The sequence below is a fragment of the Sesamum indicum genome, linkage group LG10 (genome assembly GCF_026168435.1).
Source record: "Sesamum indicum cultivar Baizhima isolate 11 linkage group LG10, ASM2616843v1, whole genome shotgun sequence".
NCBI lineage: Eukaryota > Viridiplantae > Streptophyta > Magnoliopsida > Lamiales > Pedaliaceae > Sesamum > Sesamum indicum.
This window is the reverse complement of record NC_142666.1, coordinates 19,982,817-20,005,185: the sequence shown is the minus strand read 5'-3', so window position 1 is coordinate 20,005,185 and position 22,369 is coordinate 19,982,817. Positions and strand designations below refer to the sequence as shown.

The 22,369-nt window shown below is 33.4% G+C and overlaps 2 protein-coding genes and 1 long non-coding RNA gene across 3 annotated transcripts; 2 read left to right on the top strand and 1 right to left on the bottom strand.

Annotated features, from left to right (window-relative positions):
• Window positions 1–130: 130 nt before the first annotated feature.
• LOC105171345 (Survival protein SurE-like phosphatase/nucleotidase) lies at window positions 131–6,002 on the top strand. Its single transcript, XM_011092419.3, has 10 exons — window positions 131–370; window positions 1,406–1,500; window positions 2,756–2,820; window positions 3,210–3,253; window positions 3,638–3,715; window positions 3,885–4,038; window positions 4,351–4,527; window positions 5,140–5,199; window positions 5,269–5,410; window positions 5,781–6,002. Exons 1-9 carry the CDS (start codon window positions 225–227, stop codon window positions 5,377–5,379), a joined length of 930 nt encoding a protein of 309 aa, XP_011090721.1. The 5' UTR covers window positions 131–224; the 3' UTR covers window positions 5,380–5,410; window positions 5,781–6,002.
• Window positions 6,003–6,399: 397 nt separating this feature from the next.
• On the bottom strand, window positions 6,400–8,142 carry LOC105171346 (uncharacterized). The gene is made up of 2 exons (XR_848572.3): window positions 7,570–8,142; window positions 6,400–6,902 (listed from the first exon to the last, which is right to left on the bottom strand). It is a non-coding gene; the product is annotated as an uncharacterized LOC105171346 (long non-coding RNA).
• A 9,495-nt stretch (window positions 8,143–17,637) lies between these two features.
• Window positions 17,638–21,298, top strand: LOC105171344 (Sec14p-like phosphatidylinositol transfer family protein). The gene is made up of 7 exons (XM_011092418.3): window positions 17,638–17,964; window positions 18,271–18,388; window positions 18,743–18,831; window positions 18,951–18,997; window positions 19,133–19,221; window positions 19,863–19,996; window positions 20,115–21,298. The coding sequence occupies exons 1-7, from the start codon at window positions 17,869–17,871 to the stop codon at window positions 20,805–20,807; spliced, it is 1,266 nt and encodes a 421-aa protein (XP_011090720.1). The 5' UTR covers window positions 17,638–17,868; the 3' UTR covers window positions 20,808–21,298.
• Window positions 21,299–22,369: the final 1,071 nt, after the last annotated feature.

The window sequence follows — 22,369 nt, the reverse complement described above, 5'->3', positions numbered from 1 at the left end:
TCAAACCTAACAGTAGACAAGAGTGTAATTATCGGTATTATAACAGCAGAAAAGAGTGTAATTATCCGTATTATAAAATTAAAAAATGACTAGTATAAAGTAATAGAGCCGTACATAATGTCCGCTCATAGGCATCAGCCGCATCAGTCATCACCCCCACAACATTATTTATTTACTTCTACAGTTGTTGCCAGGCAAAAAGTTACAGGCAAAGAAGAAGGAAAATGGAGAATAATTCCGCAATGAGCAACGACCGTCCGACGGTGATGGTCACCAACGACGACGGAATCGACGCCCCTGGCCTCCGAGCTCTTGTTCGTGTTCTCGTCTCCTCCAATCGATTCAACGTCCTCGTTTGCGCCCCTGATTCGTATGTGCGCAATTAATGCACACTTGACGTACTTGTCAGTGTGTGTAATTTTTAGTGTGTTGCGTTTGATTGCCACTTCTCGTGTGTGTGTGTATGCAGCTAAAAGCTAAATTCTGAAGCTTTTGTGATTTATGATGTTCAGTTTCCAACTCTGTTGTGCTACTTTGGTAGGACTTTGTTCCCATGCTATCGAAGTGTTACTGGTTTTAGTTATTTTGTTTTCTGAGTGGTGATGGTTTGATTAGTAATTAAATAGTGTGATACGCGTGCATAATGCGTCGAAATTTGTTTAGATGACAACATTTGAATGTTTGAGGTTCTTAGAATGTTTTTGTTTCAGGGGTAGATTCAATTTGAAGAAAGGGTGATAACAGGAAGAAATCAAAGAAACATAGTGTAAGGGAATAAGAAAGCATCTAGGAGAATGGTGCTCGAGCTTTCTCTGATGAAGAATAATACTAAAAATATTTCTGAAATTGAGCTTGGTGGATTAATTGTATGTATTTGTTTTTGTGTGCATATCAGATGTCATGCTTGACTTCAAGCAACACATCAAACAATATAGAAAGATTATGTCTTTGTGAGCATCAGCGCGCACAAAGTTGCATGCACAAGATCATGTCTTTTCATGTTAATTTTCTATTTAATTATGTGAACATCAGCTTACCCAAAACTTTTGTACTGGGTGAAGTTTTGCTTGTCTCTGCATCCTCTAATTTTTTGAATTTTTTTTGAATTTCAGTGTTTTCTTCCCTTAATATTTTGAAAGTTGCCTTAACATATCTCAGTTTGATTTTATGCTTGTAATTAACAGAATAATTTGACAAATTGTTGAATCGTAGTGAAAGAGTTTAATCTTTGTACGTCTCTTCTTCATATTTCTTTTTGATTTTTGTGATTATGGCATTGAATCAAACAAATGCTCCTTTTACGGCTCTTCGTAATGTAGCTGATGAGTTTGCTTCCAATTTGTTCAGGAAATGCTTATCACATAAGAGCTTTTGTCCTTTCTTACACTTTTTGCTACTTTTCCAGTGAAAAGTCCGCTGTTAGTCATTGTATCACATGGAGAAATGCTATTTTTGCCAAGCCTGTCGAAATCAGTGGGGCAATTGCTTTTGCAGTTTCTGGTCAGTTGCGATTTTCTCCGTTTCCCTTGCTTTATAGCCCCTATTTCTCATTAACCATTATAGTGTAGCATTCAAACTTATTGATCAAGGCACCTGAGAAAAGAATCTGGAGAAATAAAATCTATATGCCACATGCTTTGTCGGCAATAGATGCATAAAAGTTCCATTGCACAAGTATGTTTTTGGGACTGAAAAAACTCTTACTCTATTTCAAAATTTATTGGTTGCATAACATTCCTCAGTTAAAATTGTATATTTTAATATCACTGTGACACAAATATTTAACAGAATCTTGTACTAGGTACTGCTTTTCTTCTATAATGTCTGTGTGAAGGAACATGCTGTGTTCTTGCATTATACTGGCAACTCCAGCTTAAGCTTGAAACGGAGCGGAACACTTTCTAAATGAGTCATTATGGTTGAAGATCTTGAATTTAGACTCTCGTTTTCTTTCGTTTACAGAACATGCATTCAAAGGAGAAGAATGATTGTGGAAGCCAGTTCAGGCAAATTGTCATGTCAAGTAGTATAGGACTGAGCATACCCATAATAGTGAGGCAGATGACATGTAAGGCTATGTCGTAATCACAAACACCCTCATAGTTTAGTTCCGTTAGCTGAAAATATTAAGGTTTTACTTTCCCGGATGTTTTGTTTTCTATACCATTTAGTTGTTGTCAGAAGTTGGGTCTTCTTAATAGTACTGGAAATCCTAATATTGTCGAAGAGAACTTTTAAAGATCATGCTGGGTATAGTTTCTTATTTGAGGTGCTAGGGAAACATCTTGGCTTGAAGAATTTGCAACGGAACTTCTCTTTATATAGAACTAATAATTTCTCCTATAACAATTAGCATTCATGAGTAGTTGGCCTCATGTTCTAGAGTTGAATATTGTCAAGCATTCGAGATCAATCCTTAATTAATTTATTATGTTTTTTCAAAGACAGTTGTTTGATAAATTGAGTTTCCTATCCTCCTAAAATGGAGGATGAAGCATCAAATTTAAGTGCAACGAATTTGGTTGATCATGTCTGCAAAGGGAATTTAAGAGCACAGATCAGATCAGGTTAATGGGAATATCACAGTCTCCAATACACAAGTAAGCGGAATTAAGTTTGAGAAGACATGTTAGTTAGAGCTGCAAATGTTCTTACAAGTGCTAATCTGATTTAGGAGGTACTTCTTAGCATTTTGTTGATGTAACTTTATTGTTGTTGACATTCATTCTCATTTATCTTAGACTTTATTTTGCAGGAACTCCTGCTGATTGTACAGCTTTGGGAATTTCCAATGCTCTCTTTCCCTCAAAACCTGATCTGGTACTGAATATTGCTTTAGCTGTTAAAAATGATGCGGACTATGTACTTTACGCTTTTCTTCCCCTTTCTCCCTTAGATTTGAAGTATTTGCTTGAGCTATTGTCATGACTGTATGCATGGATAAACTATGTCTTCACCCTTGTGGGGCTCTCAAGTATTCCCGCCTGAGTATTTATATTTTCCCACTATTTTACCTGCATTTCAGTTTATTCACTTTAGCTTGAGCAACTATTATGTCTTGGTTCGCTAACCTTCTCAATCTGTCATCCTTCATGGCGTGCTACTTTGTTTATATGAATCGAACAGCTTCTTTATGAACCTTGGTGTATGCATGATTTCAACTAGAAGAGTTGCTTACATGCATCTATCTTTTGATTTTTCTTTTGCAGGTAATCAGTGGCATTAATATGGGTAGCAACTGCGGTTATCACATGTTAGTAGCCTTACCTAATCTGACCTCTGGATACTTTTTGGTAAAGTATTATTTGTGCAGATATTACCCCATAATTCTGCACGTGTGTGCGGACTTGTTCTGTGTTTGAAGCGCATTAATGTGAACTTACATTCTGTGTGAGTGTGTATGAGTTTTTATATTCAAGTCAGGAATTGGAACATTTATGTTAGTCAACCTTAAGGCCTATGCACAAGCACAGAAAGATTTTCAACTTACAAGGTGCTGCTCAGTGATGCACTGATGCGAAAGAAATTTTTTACCATGAAAATCAACCTTTACAATTTGCATTCCTTTAAAGGGATCAATCAGCCAGTGAGCAATATAGTTATCATATATTGAGCTGGTTCCCATTATACCGTGCAGTGTTTATTCAGGGACTGTAGCAGGGGCTCGGGAAGCTTTTTTCAATGATGTTCCTGCTGTTTCTCTATCATATGACTGGTATGCAATGCTATACTTCTGTTTATTATTTTGAGAATGGTTCTGTTTAAATGAACTCCTTTGATGTACAATGAGTTGCCGTCACTAATTTTTAGTATCCATCTCATATTTGATGATTGGTCACTAAAGAAGTTAAATATGCTACTTTGCACTGACTGCTAATGTTCAGGGTTGGAGGAAAGAGTAACGTCGATGATTTTGTACTGGCAGCGGAGGCTTGCTTGCCCATATTTTCCGCTGTATTGGCTGAAGTCAAGAAGAAAACTTATCCTCAAAACTGTTTTTTGAATATAGATGTGCCCACGAATGTCACAAATCATAAGGTAATCTTGGATTTGCTCTGACGACATCATTACTGTTGATTTGAATATTAAGGTAAATTGTTCATCATCACATTTAGGTTTCTGTGCTGCTTTTCACTGTCATAACCTAAAAATTGTGAAAATTTGGTCTTTCTTGATAAATATTGTTGTCATTGTCATTTTGTTTTCTGATTAATGATGGTGTTGATTCTCTCACTTCTTCTAACTTTTTTCCTCCTAGATTGATACAAAAAGTTGCCAAGTATATAGCAAGTGCTTGTTTTTAATTATGTTGACTGAAAGAGATTGGATGCTTTCTTGGTCCTTGAGCAGGGTTATCGACTGACCAAGCAGGGTAAGAGTCGTGTGAAAATGGGATGGAGGCAAGTTACTTCTGATGCTCAAGGAGGGAAAATGTTATCAACGATGACGATGGAGACAAATTCTTCGTCACATTCTGAAGCTGAGGCTTTGAGTACGAAACATTGCCATCTTATGTTCAAGAGAGAAGTATGATTTTTGTTTTCTTTTGGTTGCTTCATTTCACATTCAAAAGTATTTGAATAAAACAGCATGCTGTGTTAATTTTCAATTGTTGGCCTAAATTTTTCAGACTAATTTGTGGTACTCTCTTTATATCATATTAATTGCTGATTCTAGCTTATGCATTTACTTGTTTGCATTTTGATATTCTGAGAAGTTGCTAAAATATGATTGCACGGTTAAACATCTTTATTGAAATCTTCTTAAGTCAAATGATTGAAGCTTTTGCTTATAGGTCTGCCCTATTTCCCTTGATTATGGTATTCTGTTAATTCCTTCAATTATTGCAATATATTTGATTGATTTGCTTAAATATTTAACTTGTTGGTTGATGCACGAAATGTTTAGCTGAAGTTTTTTATAACTGATACTTGTGAGCTAATGTCAATCACTGCTCTCTGGACGAGATTCTTTTTCCTTTTATTTCAGCTTTGGCTTTATTGTTGATGCCCTAATCCATTTTTAGTACACTAGACTCCGTTTCATTTCTTGCACAAGAAAAAAGTAGACAATGTGTTCCCGGAAGTGTTGGATCATGATGATTTTTATTCGGAGAATTTCTTATGTATCCTTTTTCAGGTAATGGGATCACATGTAGCAGATGGTGACACGGACTATTCTTACCTTCAAGAAGGATATGTATGTCCAATATGTTATGCATAGTGAGCGTGACATGGGATGGTGATTAACTTCTCATTTCTATTGCAGATAACTGTTAGTCCTCTAGGTGCTTTGTCTCATGCTGAGATGGATAGCCAAGCATTCTTTAAACAGTGGCTTCCAAGTGTGACTGAATGCTTCTCTTCTTCTGCCCTGTAAAAAAAGAAGCTCTGCCCTTTCCATTAGACCTGTAAGTCCGGATTCAGAGTGTTTGCTCAGAATTATCAACTTCGTTGCATTCTGTCCCTTATTTCATTACCTCTTGATATTTACTGGTGGCTGTTATCCATGTTTCAGACTTTTTTAGCTCTTAGCTAGTCCATGCTTGATGTATATAGTTAATGAGGGAGTGACTGATATAACGAGTATGAATAGAACAAATATCAAAAGCATGAGTAGGACTAACATAAAGCTATTAATACTTCATGTTTCTTTCTAATCAGACATTTATTCTGTAGCCATTTTCTGATCCACGCTTTGACAAAATCTGGAAGAACTTTCCTTTTGATTCCTAACTTTGTATTTTCTTTTGCCCTGAGATATTTCACATCCTGTCGCAGGATATACGGACCTGACAGCGTTTCTATCAGAGTGGCAACCGTAGTGATGATGGAGGCCCGTTTACAGGTACCGTCATTCCCTACTCATGGGATGACTGGTTAATAATAAATTCATTCTCCTGATTTGAACAATGGCTGGGTGTTGTGAACACTCACGTTTAGATTTGTAATAAAATATTTCTGAAAGTTGAAGAATAAAAGCTATATTTTATTTTGCCATCATAGATTAGCAAGTACCTTGAGTTCCTACACTGATCTTTGATTGCCTACAGAATTATAAATCTGAACTTTTTCTATGCAATAACTATCCGAGGGGCCTCTAATATCTTCCTCCTGCTTTCAAGTACAATCACTTTGAATTACTATGGTTTCTCACCCTGATTGTGGGGAGAAACTAGTTTTATTCTTACTACCGGCTACCAGTTTCTTCCCTGCAGTATTCAACATAATGTTAAAGAAATCGCCAAAATGTTTCATCATTTCAATTTAAAGATTATAAAGAAGGATGTTGAAATGCTTTCGTTTTCCTTCCATCAGTAGCTGTCATTAGTCAAACTTTTAACTTCATGAAGTTGTGAAGAACCTATCACAACTGCCGTCTCAACTGCTGGAAATGGACTACTCAACAAGAAGCCACTTTAAATTATTAATCAACTACACTTTAAACTAAACCACTCTTCTACACTAGAAGAGCATCAGTTTCTTAAGCACTTCGATACGAAGTTCACACAAGTACATAATTCTTTTACTGTAATACTACTTACCATCTAACTATAGTTCCCAGAAATGCAAAACCCATTGTCTGAGAATAACCGTATATAACTTCAATAATTTATGTTCACATGCTGCATGTTACCTCACTCAAAAGGGATTGAAAAACCGAGAGGAAAACAAAACCGGAATCGTTTAAAAAGGAAAAAAATACTATCTTATGTACAGCATATATGCATGTAAAAATTTTTGGTTCGCTGCTGTGTTTTCTGCTGTATATGTTTGTGGAGACCTGTCATTTTGGTGGTGGTAAAGCTGGTGGATGCGACTCCACTAGTATCGACCAGAGCACATGCACGTCCTCGTAGGGGCAGGACTTGACATCCTCATACAGGATATATATCCCCCTACCTGAGAATTGGTAACAGTGAAAAAGAAAAGAATGTAGTGATCAGCTAGATAGTTTAGTTACAAATTTGCAGCTTATTGTGTAAGTGACTGTACTTTATGCAAGTAGAATGATAAAGATAATAGGCATATTACAGAAGCATCCTGAGGTTTTAAAAGATTACATAGACTGCTGCTCTCCATGTCATCTTTGATCATTAGAAATTTCCCCTAAAGTCCAGATGGAGAGGGAAGAATTTGTAATGCAAAACATGATGACAGAGGGTATAATGTTGTTTATCAGAATTGAGGAGTTTCTTTTATAATATGTCCAATCCTCAAGAGGTGGCTACATAATTTTTCCTTTATGGCATGCTGCAGAATTATCAAAATGAAGACATGATACAGGTGCTATTGCTTTTGCTGTTGAATATAGATTAATCATGTTGAGCTCAGTTGTGCTGGTTGAGTGATTGAATTTACCACATATAGAAACTGCAGAATAAGTGCAACAAGGATGTTGATACATATGGAACAAATGCGAATGCATGTCAATCTGCTGGATGAAACGTAAGTGCATGATGATCCGTTTGAGAGTCTGAAGTAGATGAGCATTGCAGCAAACATGGAACGTAATGCAGGGAAGAGAAGTAGCAAAAACTGGATTGAAAATGCAGTGATCAGGACATACTCTTCTTCTGAGTCGAGTTGAGACGAACCCACAACTTCTTCAGGGGAGAGAAGAGGGATTGGAACCACCCCATTTGGAGAAGAGGGTATTGCTCATGATAGGTGAAAAATATTTAAGGGAGGCCAAGAAGTAGGAGTGAGAAAAAACAAGGGTTAGAGAGAGAAGACTATGTGTTGTTTTCTTGCTTAGAGAGGGGTGAAGTTTATTTCTTTTTAAAACGTTATTTTTTACAATCCCTTGCAAACCAATCATGCATACCACAGCTTGGTAAAATGTCTCTTTCACACCCTTTTTCCCTTGTAGTAGAAGAGGCCACTCTACCTATAAGGAAAACTGTTCTTCTCTACCTTTCAGAAAGACCCTTTTTATCTATTTCCTCTTCTACCTTCTTTCTCAAGCTAAGTGTGTGTACACATATGGCAATTTATCCTCAGTTTATGAGTTCTTACGTGGTTTCTTTGTACTTCGTGTATTTTAAGAAAGCATTTCTGTTAATAGTTTAGGAGTATATCTAAAGTATTGTGAGCCCGTCGGTCGGTCCCCCCCCTTTACCAGTAAAAGACTTGTTTTTCTCCTGCTGTCGAATTTGGAGCTCTTGATGAGTCATGCTGTTCTTTGCTAAGTTAATACATTATCAATTTTTCAGACGGACTTTTGCTGTCCGATGCAGTGTCATCCGTCAAAATCTTTGTTTTACTTTCGGGTTTAGCTTTAGAACCAAGGAAGATTGGAGGTTACAGCAGCACTAATAAAGATTTGAAGGTATTCACGGGTCTTCTAGATGCCATGAAATTGGTAGTTCTAATAGGTGATACAAACTCCGCCTTTAAAATTAGGAGTACGTGACAATCATCCATCCGGACCAACCCCAAACTCCAATTTAACCATTTCTGGGATAGGATGGATGTGAAGAAAATGTCGGGTGTTGGTTATAGAGTTGGGTCTGCTCCAATTGGATCCAACCAAAGTGCCCATCCGAGACTTGAAACATAAACATTGTACGTAGGTAGGTATCATTTTAGGCCCATATCCATTTTTAGCCCACTAATTAATGCTTTTAGTACATGCTATGAGCCCATATCAAGTCCTTTTTGTTCGGAGGGACGAATGTGGATAGATAATCTACTTTTTATAATAATGTCTTGTTTTTTAATTTACTTTGCATATACTTGTTGGTTTATTAATATTGATGTATTGAATTCATATTTGAGTTTAAATATACTGAATTATATAGTAATGAATTGAATTTTATTAAAAAGAAAAACTCTAAAGAGTTTAAACATGGGATGAACCATACATGTCTGAAAAATTAATAAGAAGGTAAAAATTGTATTTGGTTAGGGAGTATAAGTAGAGAAAAGAAAAAATTAAATATGATGTTGGACAGAAAAATAGAATTTCAATTATAAATGTTGTCTCGACAATTAGATATCCAACTCGTAAATTCAACGTTACCCAATTACAAAACAGCTACAATTATTAAGGCACAAGAATTCTTCAGAAGTATCTGCCCCTTTTTACTCTTTTTTCCTGTCCAATTCATGGTACAATTTGAGAACTCTTTAGAACAAAACATGAGCAGCAGTCTTGACACTGCTGTCTCTGATTCTTCCCAGAAATACATACGAATTTCTGTTAAATCAAACAGAGGGGGACAGAGGGGCTAAATTAAATTCAATAGAATAGCAGAAAGCAGGGTACGTAGTAGTCCCTCATCACGGGTGCACCAGTGTCATTGTTGAATTTGCACTAAACAACACTCAGTTCAATCAACACAACAAACCAATTTCTGATTATTCAATCAGTTTAAGAGTGCTCCAAATGTGTTGTCTTATCAATTTCTGGCACTTACATTTGACTTCCACAGTAGTTTTTGCCTCTGCCTTTCACTGTCTTTTGATGGACATTCTCTCTTTAAATTTCTGTTTTTTGGGTAGAAATGTTGAGGTCTGTAGTTTTCCTCTACTCTAATGTTATTCGGACTCTATTGCTTTGTTCCCAACTAAACATTCAAAAGCATTTGCTGTTTCTGATTTGATTCACTTTCCGTTGTTAATTGTTATTGTGGTTTCTGTTTTTATCACCTTAATTCTGTTTCTTACTGTTTTGTCTGCATACTATGAATTTAGTTCTACAAGAGAAGACAATGTGACCGGATTGGATTTTCTGTTATAGATCTTATTTCATTTTTTACTTCATTTAACATATACACGCTACGTATATAAAGATGACATCATAAATTTTATTTAGAGAAAGATTTTATACACATAGTGTGTATATATTGAATGGAGCAGAAGATGAAATAGACTTTGCAACGGAAGATTCGACTTGCAATATAACCTAATTAATTGACGAAATTGAGGCCACATGATTATACGGTTATGAGTTTATATTCCACCAATTTTCTAGTATTATTCTACTTTAGTAATACTTAAACTTTTATAGTTATTATTGGTCAATTATATATTTTTTTATATTAATTATTTATGTGTTGGTTGTTATAGCTGTTCATTATATAAATTTATAAAATAATTGTAACTGATTCATTCACAATAAAGCAGAGGTCGTAAACAAACCAAATGCCCACATTTTCTTTTTCCATTAATTACAAAACAAGTCAAAATCTATGCCTTTTTATTGGGTCATTCCAACCCGACCCCGACAATCCAAACTTGAGTATGTGTGTACTCACGGGGACCATCTGATCAATCACAAATATTTGGTTCACAAGAAATTATACAACTACAACAATATATAAACACCAACCCCTTATGCCCTGGGCATAATTTATGTTACTCACGCTCTTTTTACTTATGCATTTCTCCTACTGATCTTATTTATTCAGACATCAGAGGAATATAACCGTAGCATTCTTAATATGATTCTTCATGTTCTTGCCTTCAAGACACGTATTTGGAGGAATCAAGGTTTACACTAAGCTATATAACATTAGAGTTTTTTTTCTATGGATCTGACGTAAACAAATCTACTTATAAATTACACATATCAAGCAGTTTAAAATGCAAGAAATACCTAAAGTGATCAAATGAAAATTCTAAAATATAAAATAAAATAAAGTAAAAACCCAAATTTGAATGTGCTAATTAAATCTATAGGAACTAAATAACTATTTTCTTTTAATAATTTATAGCAAATAAGCTTAGTTGTATCCAAGGTTGTTGGCCTACAACTTGAACTTTTATAGTGCCCATTTGTAGATAAATCATCCCACCCTTTGACATATTGGAGGCCTTATGATTTGAATTTGAACAGGACAACGTTGCTTTCCTACACCCATACATCATTATCAGTTTACATAGAATAGGGTTGCCCACGAACATCATATCACAATTCCTCCCATCTTTTACTTCTTCTCTGTTTATGTTCTATATATTTCTGGTTTTTTTTTTTAGAAAAAAGAAAGATTGGAAATTTTGGGTGATATCAAACGCATGATGAATTTGATTAGTTTACTCTCTGACAACCCATTTTTCTTTTATTGGGTCCCGTCCTACAATTATAAGGACATGGGTCGTTTTAATTTTACCACATACGTATCTCATTAATTCTTGAAATTTATAGTCAACATAATTCCTACAAATGGGAAATTTACATTCATGGTAAGTTTGGAACTTATAGGTAAAATTTTGCAATTCAAAATGAATGGATAATTTATGTAAATAGACCATAAGTCAGAGGTATGTGTATATATAATAATTTCTTTTTATTTTAATTATTTTTTACTACAGTGCATGGTACATTTGTAATTACGCAACAAACATGGTTATTACTTCTTGAAGAGTTAATATTAAGTTTGTGGTTGACCAAATTATTGCAATAAACCATATAAAGAATTTGGCAACGGTTATATTGGGGGGAAAAAGAAAAGGAAAAAAGAAAAAGAAAAAGGCGAGTGGAGAGCATTGGACATTTGGGACTTAATTCCTCAACCCTTTATACAACGTTAAAAAGACCAAATCATTTCACCTTTCCTTCGCTGTCGTGCATGCCACACTAGTAAGTAGTAACAACCCCCCCCCCCCCTCCCCACCCCACCCCACAAAATAAATAAAAAAAAAGAAAATAAATTAACCCATTTTCAAAATATGTAAAGCAAAACGGAGAAAGGAACTTCTATAGAAGGGGTCGTTATTATACGAAGCATTTTTCCTTTTTCACTTTGGTTTTGAATTTGTTGAATCGATTCCAAGAGCAACCATGATTAATTTGCCTAGTTTCACATGATCAAGATCTCACATAATCAAGTTGCAAAAAGCAAATTAAGAGGGGCCCACCACTTTAATTTATAGTTTATTTCCACTATTTAATTAACCTTAATTAACTACTTTGGAAAATAAATAAATTATGTTCTTTTACACTTTGATTTGACATCATTAGACTCAAGACTAAGATATGCACAAGCCATATGGTACCCCACAAGCCCACAAACTGAACCACTCATTAGTAGTTATTATTTGGTTGGGATATTTTTTATTTTTTAAAAAAAGGGCAATGATTAAACCATGATATGATGATATATTTAGAGATGGTGGGGTTGAAAAAGGGTTGTAGTGGGAGGATATGGATATGTTGTTCAAATTTTGAAACCATTTTTATGCAATTTCAGGGGTAGGTGTTTGGATGAATCCAATTGTCCAACTTTTGTACACTTGACCACGTGCTATACATTTTTATTTATTTCAAATCTTTAATCAAAGTCAAGAAAATTCAATCTTCAATTAAAAAATAAAGAGAGCCCATGTAATTACTATATATATATACTTATTTGTTATTTTTTGGTTGAACTTTATTCTAATACTTTTCAATCCTTTCAGTAACGAGTTTCTAAAGATGAGAATTTTACGCATGTGTAGTTTTTACATTAGATGAAATATGTGGAAAAATAAAGTTGTTATTTTGAACCATTCTTAACGTCAATTCTTGTCGACTAACAACGATCAAGTGACCCAACGGTTGCCATCTTATTCCCTGTAAAAAATAGACCACAGATTTAAACTCCGAGAAAAATTGAAAACCAACTTTAATCTTCCAATTAAAAAAAAAGAAAAAATCCTTGAGAAGTAGCCAAACAATATAAAGAATGTAAAGTGTAGGCTTAAATAGTAAAATAGTGTATGGCAAATAGTGAAGAGAGTTAATTAGGAAAAGTTGAAAAAAGGGGGATTTGGAGAGAATCTAACACACATTTGAATGTGGACAAATAAAAGAAATATTCACTACCAAACCAACTGCTCTTTAACACTTAAACACACCTACTTTAATCATCTCGATAAAGTTTCATCCCTCCCTTTTTTCTACTCTTCGGGAAACTCCACTTCATATATATTCATCGCCTAACCTATGCTTCAAACCATCATTTATTTATTTATTTTATTTTTTTAAAAAAAATAATGTTCCATGCCCCACTTTTATTTTTATCTTAACTTTTAGTCACAGTAATTACTTCTTTTTTTTTATTTATTTTGTATAACTTTATATTTTTGGGGAATAAATTTTATAATAATTATTTTTATCTTGCTAAAAACTCGTATTTATAATTTACTCCGGGCCAATTGCATGCACTTAACAAAGTTTTTGGATTTTAGAATTGTCAAGTTATTATATATGATATGGTGTATATTTATCCATCTTAGTTGAATATTTTTATTTTGAAAAACGTCTCGATGGGAGAATGAAATGAAAATTTATATATAACGTACAAATATATTATTTTCACTTGGTATGAATTGATAATTAATGAAAAAATTGCAAATAATTTCATTCTGATGTTGTACATGATCAAATTACTTTCTTATGAAAAAATAACAATTTATCTCTATGTGTTTTTAAAAATACAATAATTTACCCCTTATATTTTTCAATATGAAACAATTTTACATCCTTAGACAGGGAATAAAGAAGAGTGAATTCCTATTATTTTTTTATAAGTGGTAACTCATTTGCAATATTTCAAAAAAAAATTAAACATTAAAACTCGATAATCAATTATAGAAACTCAATAATATATTAAATCATTTAAAAATAAAACTAATACTATAATCAGTTGTACCTTATGTTGACTTTAGGGACTGTAAGCTAGCACGAGGCGATGTACCTCGATATGATGACCACTTTTATTTTTCACTTCCAGAAATATAAACTATGTGTTTTAATTTTAAATTTTTTTGAAAAAAAAGAATAGTGATGAGAAAAGGATATTTAATAATTATCTGACACGTGGGGAATGTCTGATGTATGCTATTGTGGTACTCGTTGAGGAACTAATGTCAATAGTATAATTTTTATTTTCTACAAAATAATATTAGAAAAATTAAATAAAAAAAAAAAGAAGACATAAAAGGTAAATTAAGATGCATGTGCATGTGCAGCAAGTGAAGTGGTGGTCTCGTCGCCGTAACAAGAACGGAGTTGGTGTCGGACATATATATGTGTGTGTGTGTTAAGGCATAGCAAGTACCAAAGTTTTGACTAATTAATGATCACTATTATGTCGTAAAACCACCAAATTTTGAGGTTGCCGTTAATCTTAACTTTAATCAAATGTTAATCACAGCTATCAACTATATTTAATATATACTAATAATATATAATCAAGTATATTTCAACTACTATAAAAAATAAAACTAATATTTATGCGTTATATGGATATCTAAACCACTACACACAGAGACATAAATATATATATATATATACACGAGCTGTTATGAAATTTGAAATAATTATAAATATTTCTTTGTTGTTTTCGAAATTACAAATATCCCTTTATTTTAATAATCGTCCAACAACTAGTCCAATTCGCTAGTCTTCGCTAAGTTTTCATCTATTTTTTATGGTGAACTGATTAAAATATTATTATGGATTGTGAATTACAATTTTATCTGTTTTTATTTTTTTATGAATTGATTGGATAATTTTTTAAATTTTCTTTTAAATTTTCCATCCACTTATCCTATTCTTTTTTATAATTTTTCAAATTTTCTGCTTTAAAAAAGAAAAATAAAGCAGTGGCAAAGTTGTCAATTTCAGACTTCCACCTAAAAATTACATAATTTTATCAAATACTAGGGATATTTATAATAATGTCTGACTTCAAAGGAGCTTGTTGTAATTTATTGTAATATGTTTTTAAGTTTTATTAGCAATAAGAATCATGTAAAAAAAATCACTATTATTAGTTAATGGTATAACAATTACAAATAAAGTTGTCGTTGTAAATAGTATCGAGTTAACAACTCAACAATAATATTATAATTATTATTACAACTTAACTTTATTAATTTTTTAAAATTCAGTTATTGATACCGATTATAACTTACATATGCAATTTTTATCCTTGTCAAATTTTTAAAAATTCATATATTATGACAGACTAAATATTTATCATTAGTAATAATTGAACAATGCCGCAGTATTAATTATTCTCTTCTTATACCCAAACCAATCCCACTTTTACAACCTAAAACATTGTGAAAATTAAAAAAAAAAATAAAAAAAGAATTATTGCAAATATGAAAGCTTTTAACAGGTTTATGATGACAAAGAGAAAGATGTAATAAAGAGGGCGTACTGGAAAGTTGATGTAAAAGGCAGCAAAATCCATGAGAAGAACAGAGCAGAGCAGCAGTGAGTACTAAGTACACCCATCTCCTCACAAACAAACATGAAAAATTTCGTGGGGTGACATACGAATTTTTTTATTTTTGATCGAACTAAATAAATCACAAAATAAGTGTGATATATTGACTATGTAATTGATAATATTTTTAAATTATATACTATTTACACCACAAATATATTATAATTCTTGTATATATAATCAATTCAAATTTGATTAAATTCGATTTTCAATTAAAATTTTCGGTAATATATGCATAAATACAGATATAAATCCCTGAATATCCGTTCACGGGTTTTATTTTCTGTCTAAATTTCTTTAACTCCATCATCACAATTCCACCGTACTACTCCAATACTTCGTACCGACATCTGGAGTTTACCTTTTTCTACTGTTTCATTTCACCCTTTTTATAGTAAGGTTTATATTTGGGATAATTACACCTTTTTTTAGTAAAATTTGAGTGTATTTACATATACATTTTGTGTATTTTAAAAAATTATATTTAGTATTATTAATGTTTGCTTCCATCCAACAAATAGATTTCAATATTAGTTAAAATTTGCAAAATAAGTTTAACCAATTTTTAATAAATATTTTGGACATGATCAATAAAATAAGTTTGAGTTATTAGATAAAAAAACAAAACAATTAATAAAATACGGGGGGGGGGGGGATAAATGGTAGAAAAAGAAAAAAGAAAAATATCTACCAAATGAAAAATAAAATATTTCCTAAAATTCACACTTCTCTATAGCTGAAACAAAATTCAAACTTAATCTTAGGTGAATTTATTTAGATTTGCCTTGGACTTGCATGTAAATGAAAATTCTAGTTTTTGGCTACGTTTGGATGTAATTCATCCTAATATGCAAGATAATCCCCGCCAAAATTTATGTGCAAAGTATGTGAGATCATAACATTAAACCCCTCAATATTTTGAAACATTATAATTTGGTTCAAATGACATTTTCTTTTTGAAAAATTAATCAAATCATACTCAAACTTTTTATTTGGGGCATTTTGGAAATAATGTGTGATAAATTCACCGAAATCTTGAGGGTGGAGTTAAATGTAAAACGGAACAAACCTCAAGGAGGGTAAAAGTAATATTTGATATAACAGGGATGTATTTATAACTACATCAATTAAACCTCAGGGGGTGTTGATGTAATTTATCCTAATATTTATCATGATTTTACCTATGATCAAAATATTTGCCGTGATATGTAGCTAATGTTTTGATTTCATTTGAAAAGACAACGGCTATTAGTCGTTGCGCAATCATACTTAATTTAGTATTCACCATGACTCTTTATTTTTAATCATAAGAAAAAGTCATATAGTTTCTAGTGACGACATGTGACTTAAATATAAATTTTTTCGTCAATTTTCAAATAAAAGTTGGTTGGAAAACTTAAAATGAAACTTTAGAAATTATTGAATTTTTTGTATGCAACGAAACTAAAAATATATAATACAAAATCTAAGTTATTGATAGAATGCAATTTCTCCCAAAAGGAGTGATGATTCTCTCCTCCTATTGACAATTTTATCACACTATAGCAAAATTATGTACAAATTCCATGTCACTACTGGATAGTGTTGTTCGGACACATGATTAACTTTCAGGATCAGCCCCTTAGCCAAAAAACGACAATAATTTATATGCCACCATCATTCATTGCATTAAATCATAGTTATATCAACTGCAAATATTATTCCTTCTCATTTAATTGCAAATATTACGTATACTCCACATGTTCTCTGCATATATGGACACAATTTAATTTGGTACACAAATTTGAACACTGCTGAGCAACGACTATCAATCGTTATTTTTGTAAATAAAAATAAGTTATAATCACAATTAAAATTATTTTTTGAAATTGCGATCATATACAATATAGAGAATAATTCATTTTTTTATAGTGCATGTAATATTTTATCAACTATTTGTTTGGAGTATTTTTGTAATTGGTCCCTGAATTAGCTCAACGTATTCAAGATCCAAATTGTTGGATTTGAAAGTAGTTCAGATTCATTAACTTCAAATAATAATATGATATTACAGATTGAAATATTATTATTTTTCCAAAATTATTATTGTATTAAGAGCTAAATTCTTATTAAATTACTGGAATAGAGGAAACCAGAAGTAATTGAATTCAACAAAGAGAAAGTAAAATGAAAAGCATCCCCCACCTTTTTACATCTTAGTTTTGCCATAACCAAACATAATTTAAATTGAAACGGGAACAGAATGAGAATAATTATCCTGAGTAGGGGCAAAAGGGGAAAGCAATAATGGAACTGGGCCGACGTTTTCCGTTAGGCCTCGCTTTCGGGCCGTCGAATGGACTGTTCTCTCCACTTAACGTCTTCCGTCACGGCTATAAATACGGGCTCTTTTCAACACACACATCGACACGCAATATCGCTCTCATATCATATACCCTTCTCTCTCTCTCTCTCTCTCTCTCTCACACACACACACACACAGAACACACAGTGAAAACCTCAGTAGGTGGCACAAAAGTGTGTGGAGTTTGAAATGGTTGCGTGAACAAGAAGAGTGGTATCTTTGTTTTTTCTTGAGAGATTCATCTGAGACACACACAGCAGTGTTCTTTGCTGTTCTTCTTGAGATTATAACACACATAATGGGAAAGAAAGATCATCAAGTCCAGAAAGAGAAAGACAGAGTTCAATCCGTGCTTCAACTTCTCAAGAAACAAGCTCCCCTCACTGTTAAACAGGTTTTAATTTCTACACACCCACTTCCATTGTCTCTTCTCTAAACTATTTACATACAGTTCAAATCTTGTTATATATATATATATATATATATGAATATCCCACTCTCATCACCTCAACTTTCTCATTCTCTCCTCTCATGTGGTTGCTATGTATGTATACATGATGAACTATATACATGTAGTAAGACTGAGTATGTGGGGTGGTGGCAAAACACAAACACACACACACACACACCAACACGTATGTATGCGTGAAAGTGGAAACATTTAGCTGAATAATTGTGTCTAATCAAGTGCATGTTGCAGGAGAAGTATTGCAACAGTGCTTGTGTGGAGAGGTTTCTGAAAGCCAAAGGAGACAGCGCCAAGAAAGCAGCCAAACAGCTGAGAAATTGTCTTGCTTGGAGAGACTCAATAGGAACTGGTATTTTTTTTTTTTTTTTTACTGTATTTACGATTTTATTCATTTTTATTTATATATTTTTTGTATGACTAAGATTCAAATGGAAAAAGCTCAGTTTCACATTTTCCACCACCTTCCTTGTTTGTCCGTGTCTACTTTTTCCGCATTTTCTTTTTGTTTTCTTGTTTAAGCTGGGAATCTTGCTTTTTGGTATTTTGAAATATTATCTACCCGTTAAAAGTGCTAAACTAAATTTGTTAGCATGCACTAAAGTCGCATCATCTCAAAAAGAACAAAAGATTGATTTTTCTCACTGATTTTTATGTCGATTTAATTAATATATATATATATATATATATATATTTGAATTTCCAGACAATTTGATAGCTGATGAATTCTCCGCTGAGCTTGCTGAAGGAGTTGCTTATGTTGCTGGTCACGACGACGAACTAAGACCTGTCATGGTAATAACTTCTTTTAATTGAATTTTATGAAAAAAATAACTTCAAGACTATATATAAAACATTTCATGTTTTTTTTATAAGTAAATATATAATGTATTTATGGTGCTGAAATATTGCAGATATTCCGAATCAAGCAAGATTACCAGAAATTCCATTCTCAGAAACTGTAAGAACAAAATTTTCCCTATTTAGTTTTATCTATTTGTGGAATCGTGCGTACGATTTTTAATTATTTTATTTTTCATACCTAAAGTGAAAATTATTCTTATTTTTTCCTTAATTGGTGATTTTTTTTTTGTAGGTTTACTAGGTTGCTGGTGTTCACACTAGAAGTGGCTATTCAGACCATGGCCAAAAATGTGGAGCAATTTGTTCTCCTCTTTGATGCCAGTAAGTTTTTCTAATTCTTTTTCAAATATTCAATATTTTTTCATATATATATGGTTTATAAAAATTAAATATTTAGGTGTTATGATGAAAAAATAAAAAATTGTACTCTGTCAAACAAAATCTGGAAACAGCTTTTATCTCAGTTGGGAAGCAGCAATTAATGTACATTCTTGTCTTGGGATTCCACAGCCTCTTTAAATCAGTCCGAAAATATACCTTCAAACCATACCTTTTGTTAAAATCTATAGACTTGTTTAATTTCCCAAATCACGCCTAAATACTCAGTTAATGAGCAATTAAATTAAGTAAATCAAGAAGATAGAATACATAATCAGCAACAAAGATGTCGGAAAGCAGGCAGATGGGTGGGTGGGTGTCTGAAACTTTTTCAGAAATTGCCCGGAGTGCCCTTGTGGTGTCACGGTCAAGTTTAGGGTGTGTAGGGCTATATATGGTCATTCCCTTACTTGAATTATGTTATTGCAAAAGTGATGTTCATAGTATTTGTCAGAGGTCCCAACAGTGATTTGAATTTTCTTGACTTTTTTAAAAGTGTGTGCTCATTTTTTGAGAAATATATTTCGGATTTTTTTTTGGGGGGTTTGTTAAATTCTTGTTGACTAATGTGATGAATTGTGCAGGCTTTTTCAGGTCAGCGTCAGCTTTTATGAACATGTTGCTGGCTACACTGAAGATCATAGCTGATTATTATCCGGGTCGGCTTCACAAGGCTTTTGTCATCGATCCTCCCTCTCTCTTTTCTTATCTTTGGAAGGTACCTCACGATATATATGTTTGTTTCATCATCCTTATTTCTTGTACTTTCATTAAATTAAATATATAATCCCATATTATTTAGTCAGTTGTAACAAGTTATGATCGTTATAATGTAGGGAATGAAGCCGTTTGTGGAACTTTCACCCTTGACTATGGTGGTATCGTCGCTTGATTATGAGGAATCACTCGAGTTCAATGATTTAACCTTATATCCGCGGGCTGCATCGCTACGTTTTGATTCATCGTCCTTGTCCGTGCCATCATCAACCAAACTTGGGTCGTGCTCTTCGTCAAGATTTTCATTCACCGTCTCGCATCATTTTGATTCTTTGAAACCTTGGTATCTGTCGTTCACAGACACATCAGCATCGAAAGTGGGCCCCACAAACCCTTCACAAGCCTTTTCAGGCCCTGCCATATCCCCCCTCAATGCTAGGTCCTACTCCTTTGCATCACCGGTGGCCAGAGCGCCGCGCGGCAACATTGATGTCGTCAGAAAGGGGTTCTTTCCATCAACGCCAATGCCACAAAAGACCCAAAAGTTGGATGCATCTATGGTCCACCATCCTAGAACTCCGAAGCCATCATTCCTCCGGTCGCCAGCCCTCTTCTTCCGAAGGGATCACGCCTGTCAAGTGAGTCGAGTCGAGAAGTCCCGTGAAGCGTTCGTCCCATTTTTGAAGTTCTATCGACGACCCTATGATGAGATGATCTATAGGTCAAAGATGAGGCCTCCTCTCGGCGGCCTTATCTCGATTGTCTCGCCGCAGCTTAGGCGCAGACACATGTCGATCTCCCAACGATTTTGATCAATGAAGAAAGGAAGCCGATCGAGTACATACTATTCCCATTAACCAAAGGCTCACATCACTAATAATGTATTCGTAATTGTTTCTTAATCTCAACGTCAAAGGGGAATTTATTGCATAGTACACTAATTTTGTCTCCAAGATTGTGTAAAGAAATAGACTGCGTGCTAAGTGGGATGTGAAACATCGTGCAATATATATATGTCGCATTTAGTGCTAAGTGGTCTACACTTTGGTTTATGCAAAAAAAAAGAACAGCATGGAAGTAAGACATCGTGGTCGAGACGGTGAACACAACATCGGAAATCTTCAATGCGGCAACGAAATCTCCGAGCAAGAGCTGGCTAGCTACTTAATTTCTTCTAATTCAGCACTAATTAATATTTCTACTTTTAGTTTTATATGTTTATTTTTTATTTGACCAGTACCCTTTTGGTTGGACTTTGTGATGTTAATAATAAATTAGAATATTATATTTTTAACATTCCCTACGTGTGTTGAACTTAATTTGATTTATTTTATAAAAGTACTCTTCACTTGGACTTTGTAATGTCAAAAACTAGAAAATTGAGAAAAATTAGACCGAAGTTTGAAAACTCTACTTCTTGTAAGCTTGTTTTTGTACTGATATGGTGGCTTAATTATTTAATTGCAAAATAGCAGAGAGATGGGGAGGAATAATATACGTGTCTTTTTGCTGTTTGTACGCGATAAAAGTCAATATACGATAGCACAACCGTGTAAAGTACCGTATAGGGAATCGAAATTTTCACACACAAGAATGTGAATACACACACAAATACAGGCCACTGCAAAAAAAAAAAAAAAAAATTGCTCAGTAGCTACTAAAAAATTTAATATTGAAATCAAGGTTGAACTTTTTTTGTTATTATACGTTATTTAATATATATATTTTGAATAATTTATTAACAAATAAATTTATTTAGTAGATTAAAAACGAAATTTACTTGTTGATTAACTAGATATTAATTTTTTTCGTTGCTATTGAGCGATTTTAGAAAGAGGGCATGTTAATTATATTAGAACAGGAACGAACTACAATTTGTCGTGTATTAAGTTGTCGTTAATCAATCAAGGTTCTTTGGTTAAAGCTGTGTTTTCCAAAGTTTTGTTAATGACCCACTTGTTTGATTCACTGCTGTGAGATTTAGGTTTGTATTTTAGTCTGTGATGGAATTTGATACGGACAAAACTCCTTTTTGGTACTAGCTAGAGCTTTGTGTTTTTTCCTTTGTTTGGAGGTTAGGGTTTGGTCTCTCTCTCACTCAAATTCTATGTAATAAAAAGTCTCTTTCACTTACTTCTAGAGGTGATCAGAGGAAGTAGCTTAGGGTCACTGGAGAAATGTCAAAGTGATGGTAGATGAAATTTTGTATTGTTTCTAAGTTTGATTGGTTGTAGGAAACGGACAGCAGCAAAAGGACCCCAGAAGAACTGTTTGACCTTTGGAGTTTTATAGGTTGTTTTTCCCATGGCAGAGCCTGCCTCCTGCCTTATCAGTATATTATATATTCTTGATCGATGAGAGAGACATGGAATTA

Excerpts from the sequence above, each read along its gene's own strand:
- LOC105171345 (XM_011092419.3), top strand. The coding sequence starts at position 225 with ATGGAGAATAATTCCGCAATGAGCAACGACCGTCCGACGGTGATGGTC. Across the intron at positions 3,716-3,884 it reads GTTTCTCTATCATATGACTG|GGTTGGAGGAAAGAGTAACG; the intron begins GTATGCAATGCT and ends GCTAATGTTCAG. Across the intron at positions 4,528-5,139 it reads ATCTTATGTTCAAGAGAGAA|GTAATGGGATCACATGTAGC; the intron begins GTATGATTTTTG and ends ATCCTTTTTCAG.
- LOC105171344 (XM_011092418.3), top strand. The coding sequence starts at position 17,869 with ATGGGAAAGAAAGATCATCAAGTCCAGAAAGAGAAAGACAGAGTTCAA. Across the intron at positions 18,389-18,742 it reads GAGAGACTCAATAGGAACTG|ACAATTTGATAGCTGATGAA; the intron begins GTATTTTTTTTT and ends TTGAATTTCCAG. Across the intron at positions 19,222-19,862 it reads TGTTCTCCTCTTTGATGCCA|GCTTTTTCAGGTCAGCGTCA; the intron begins GTAAGTTTTTCT and ends TGAATTGTGCAG.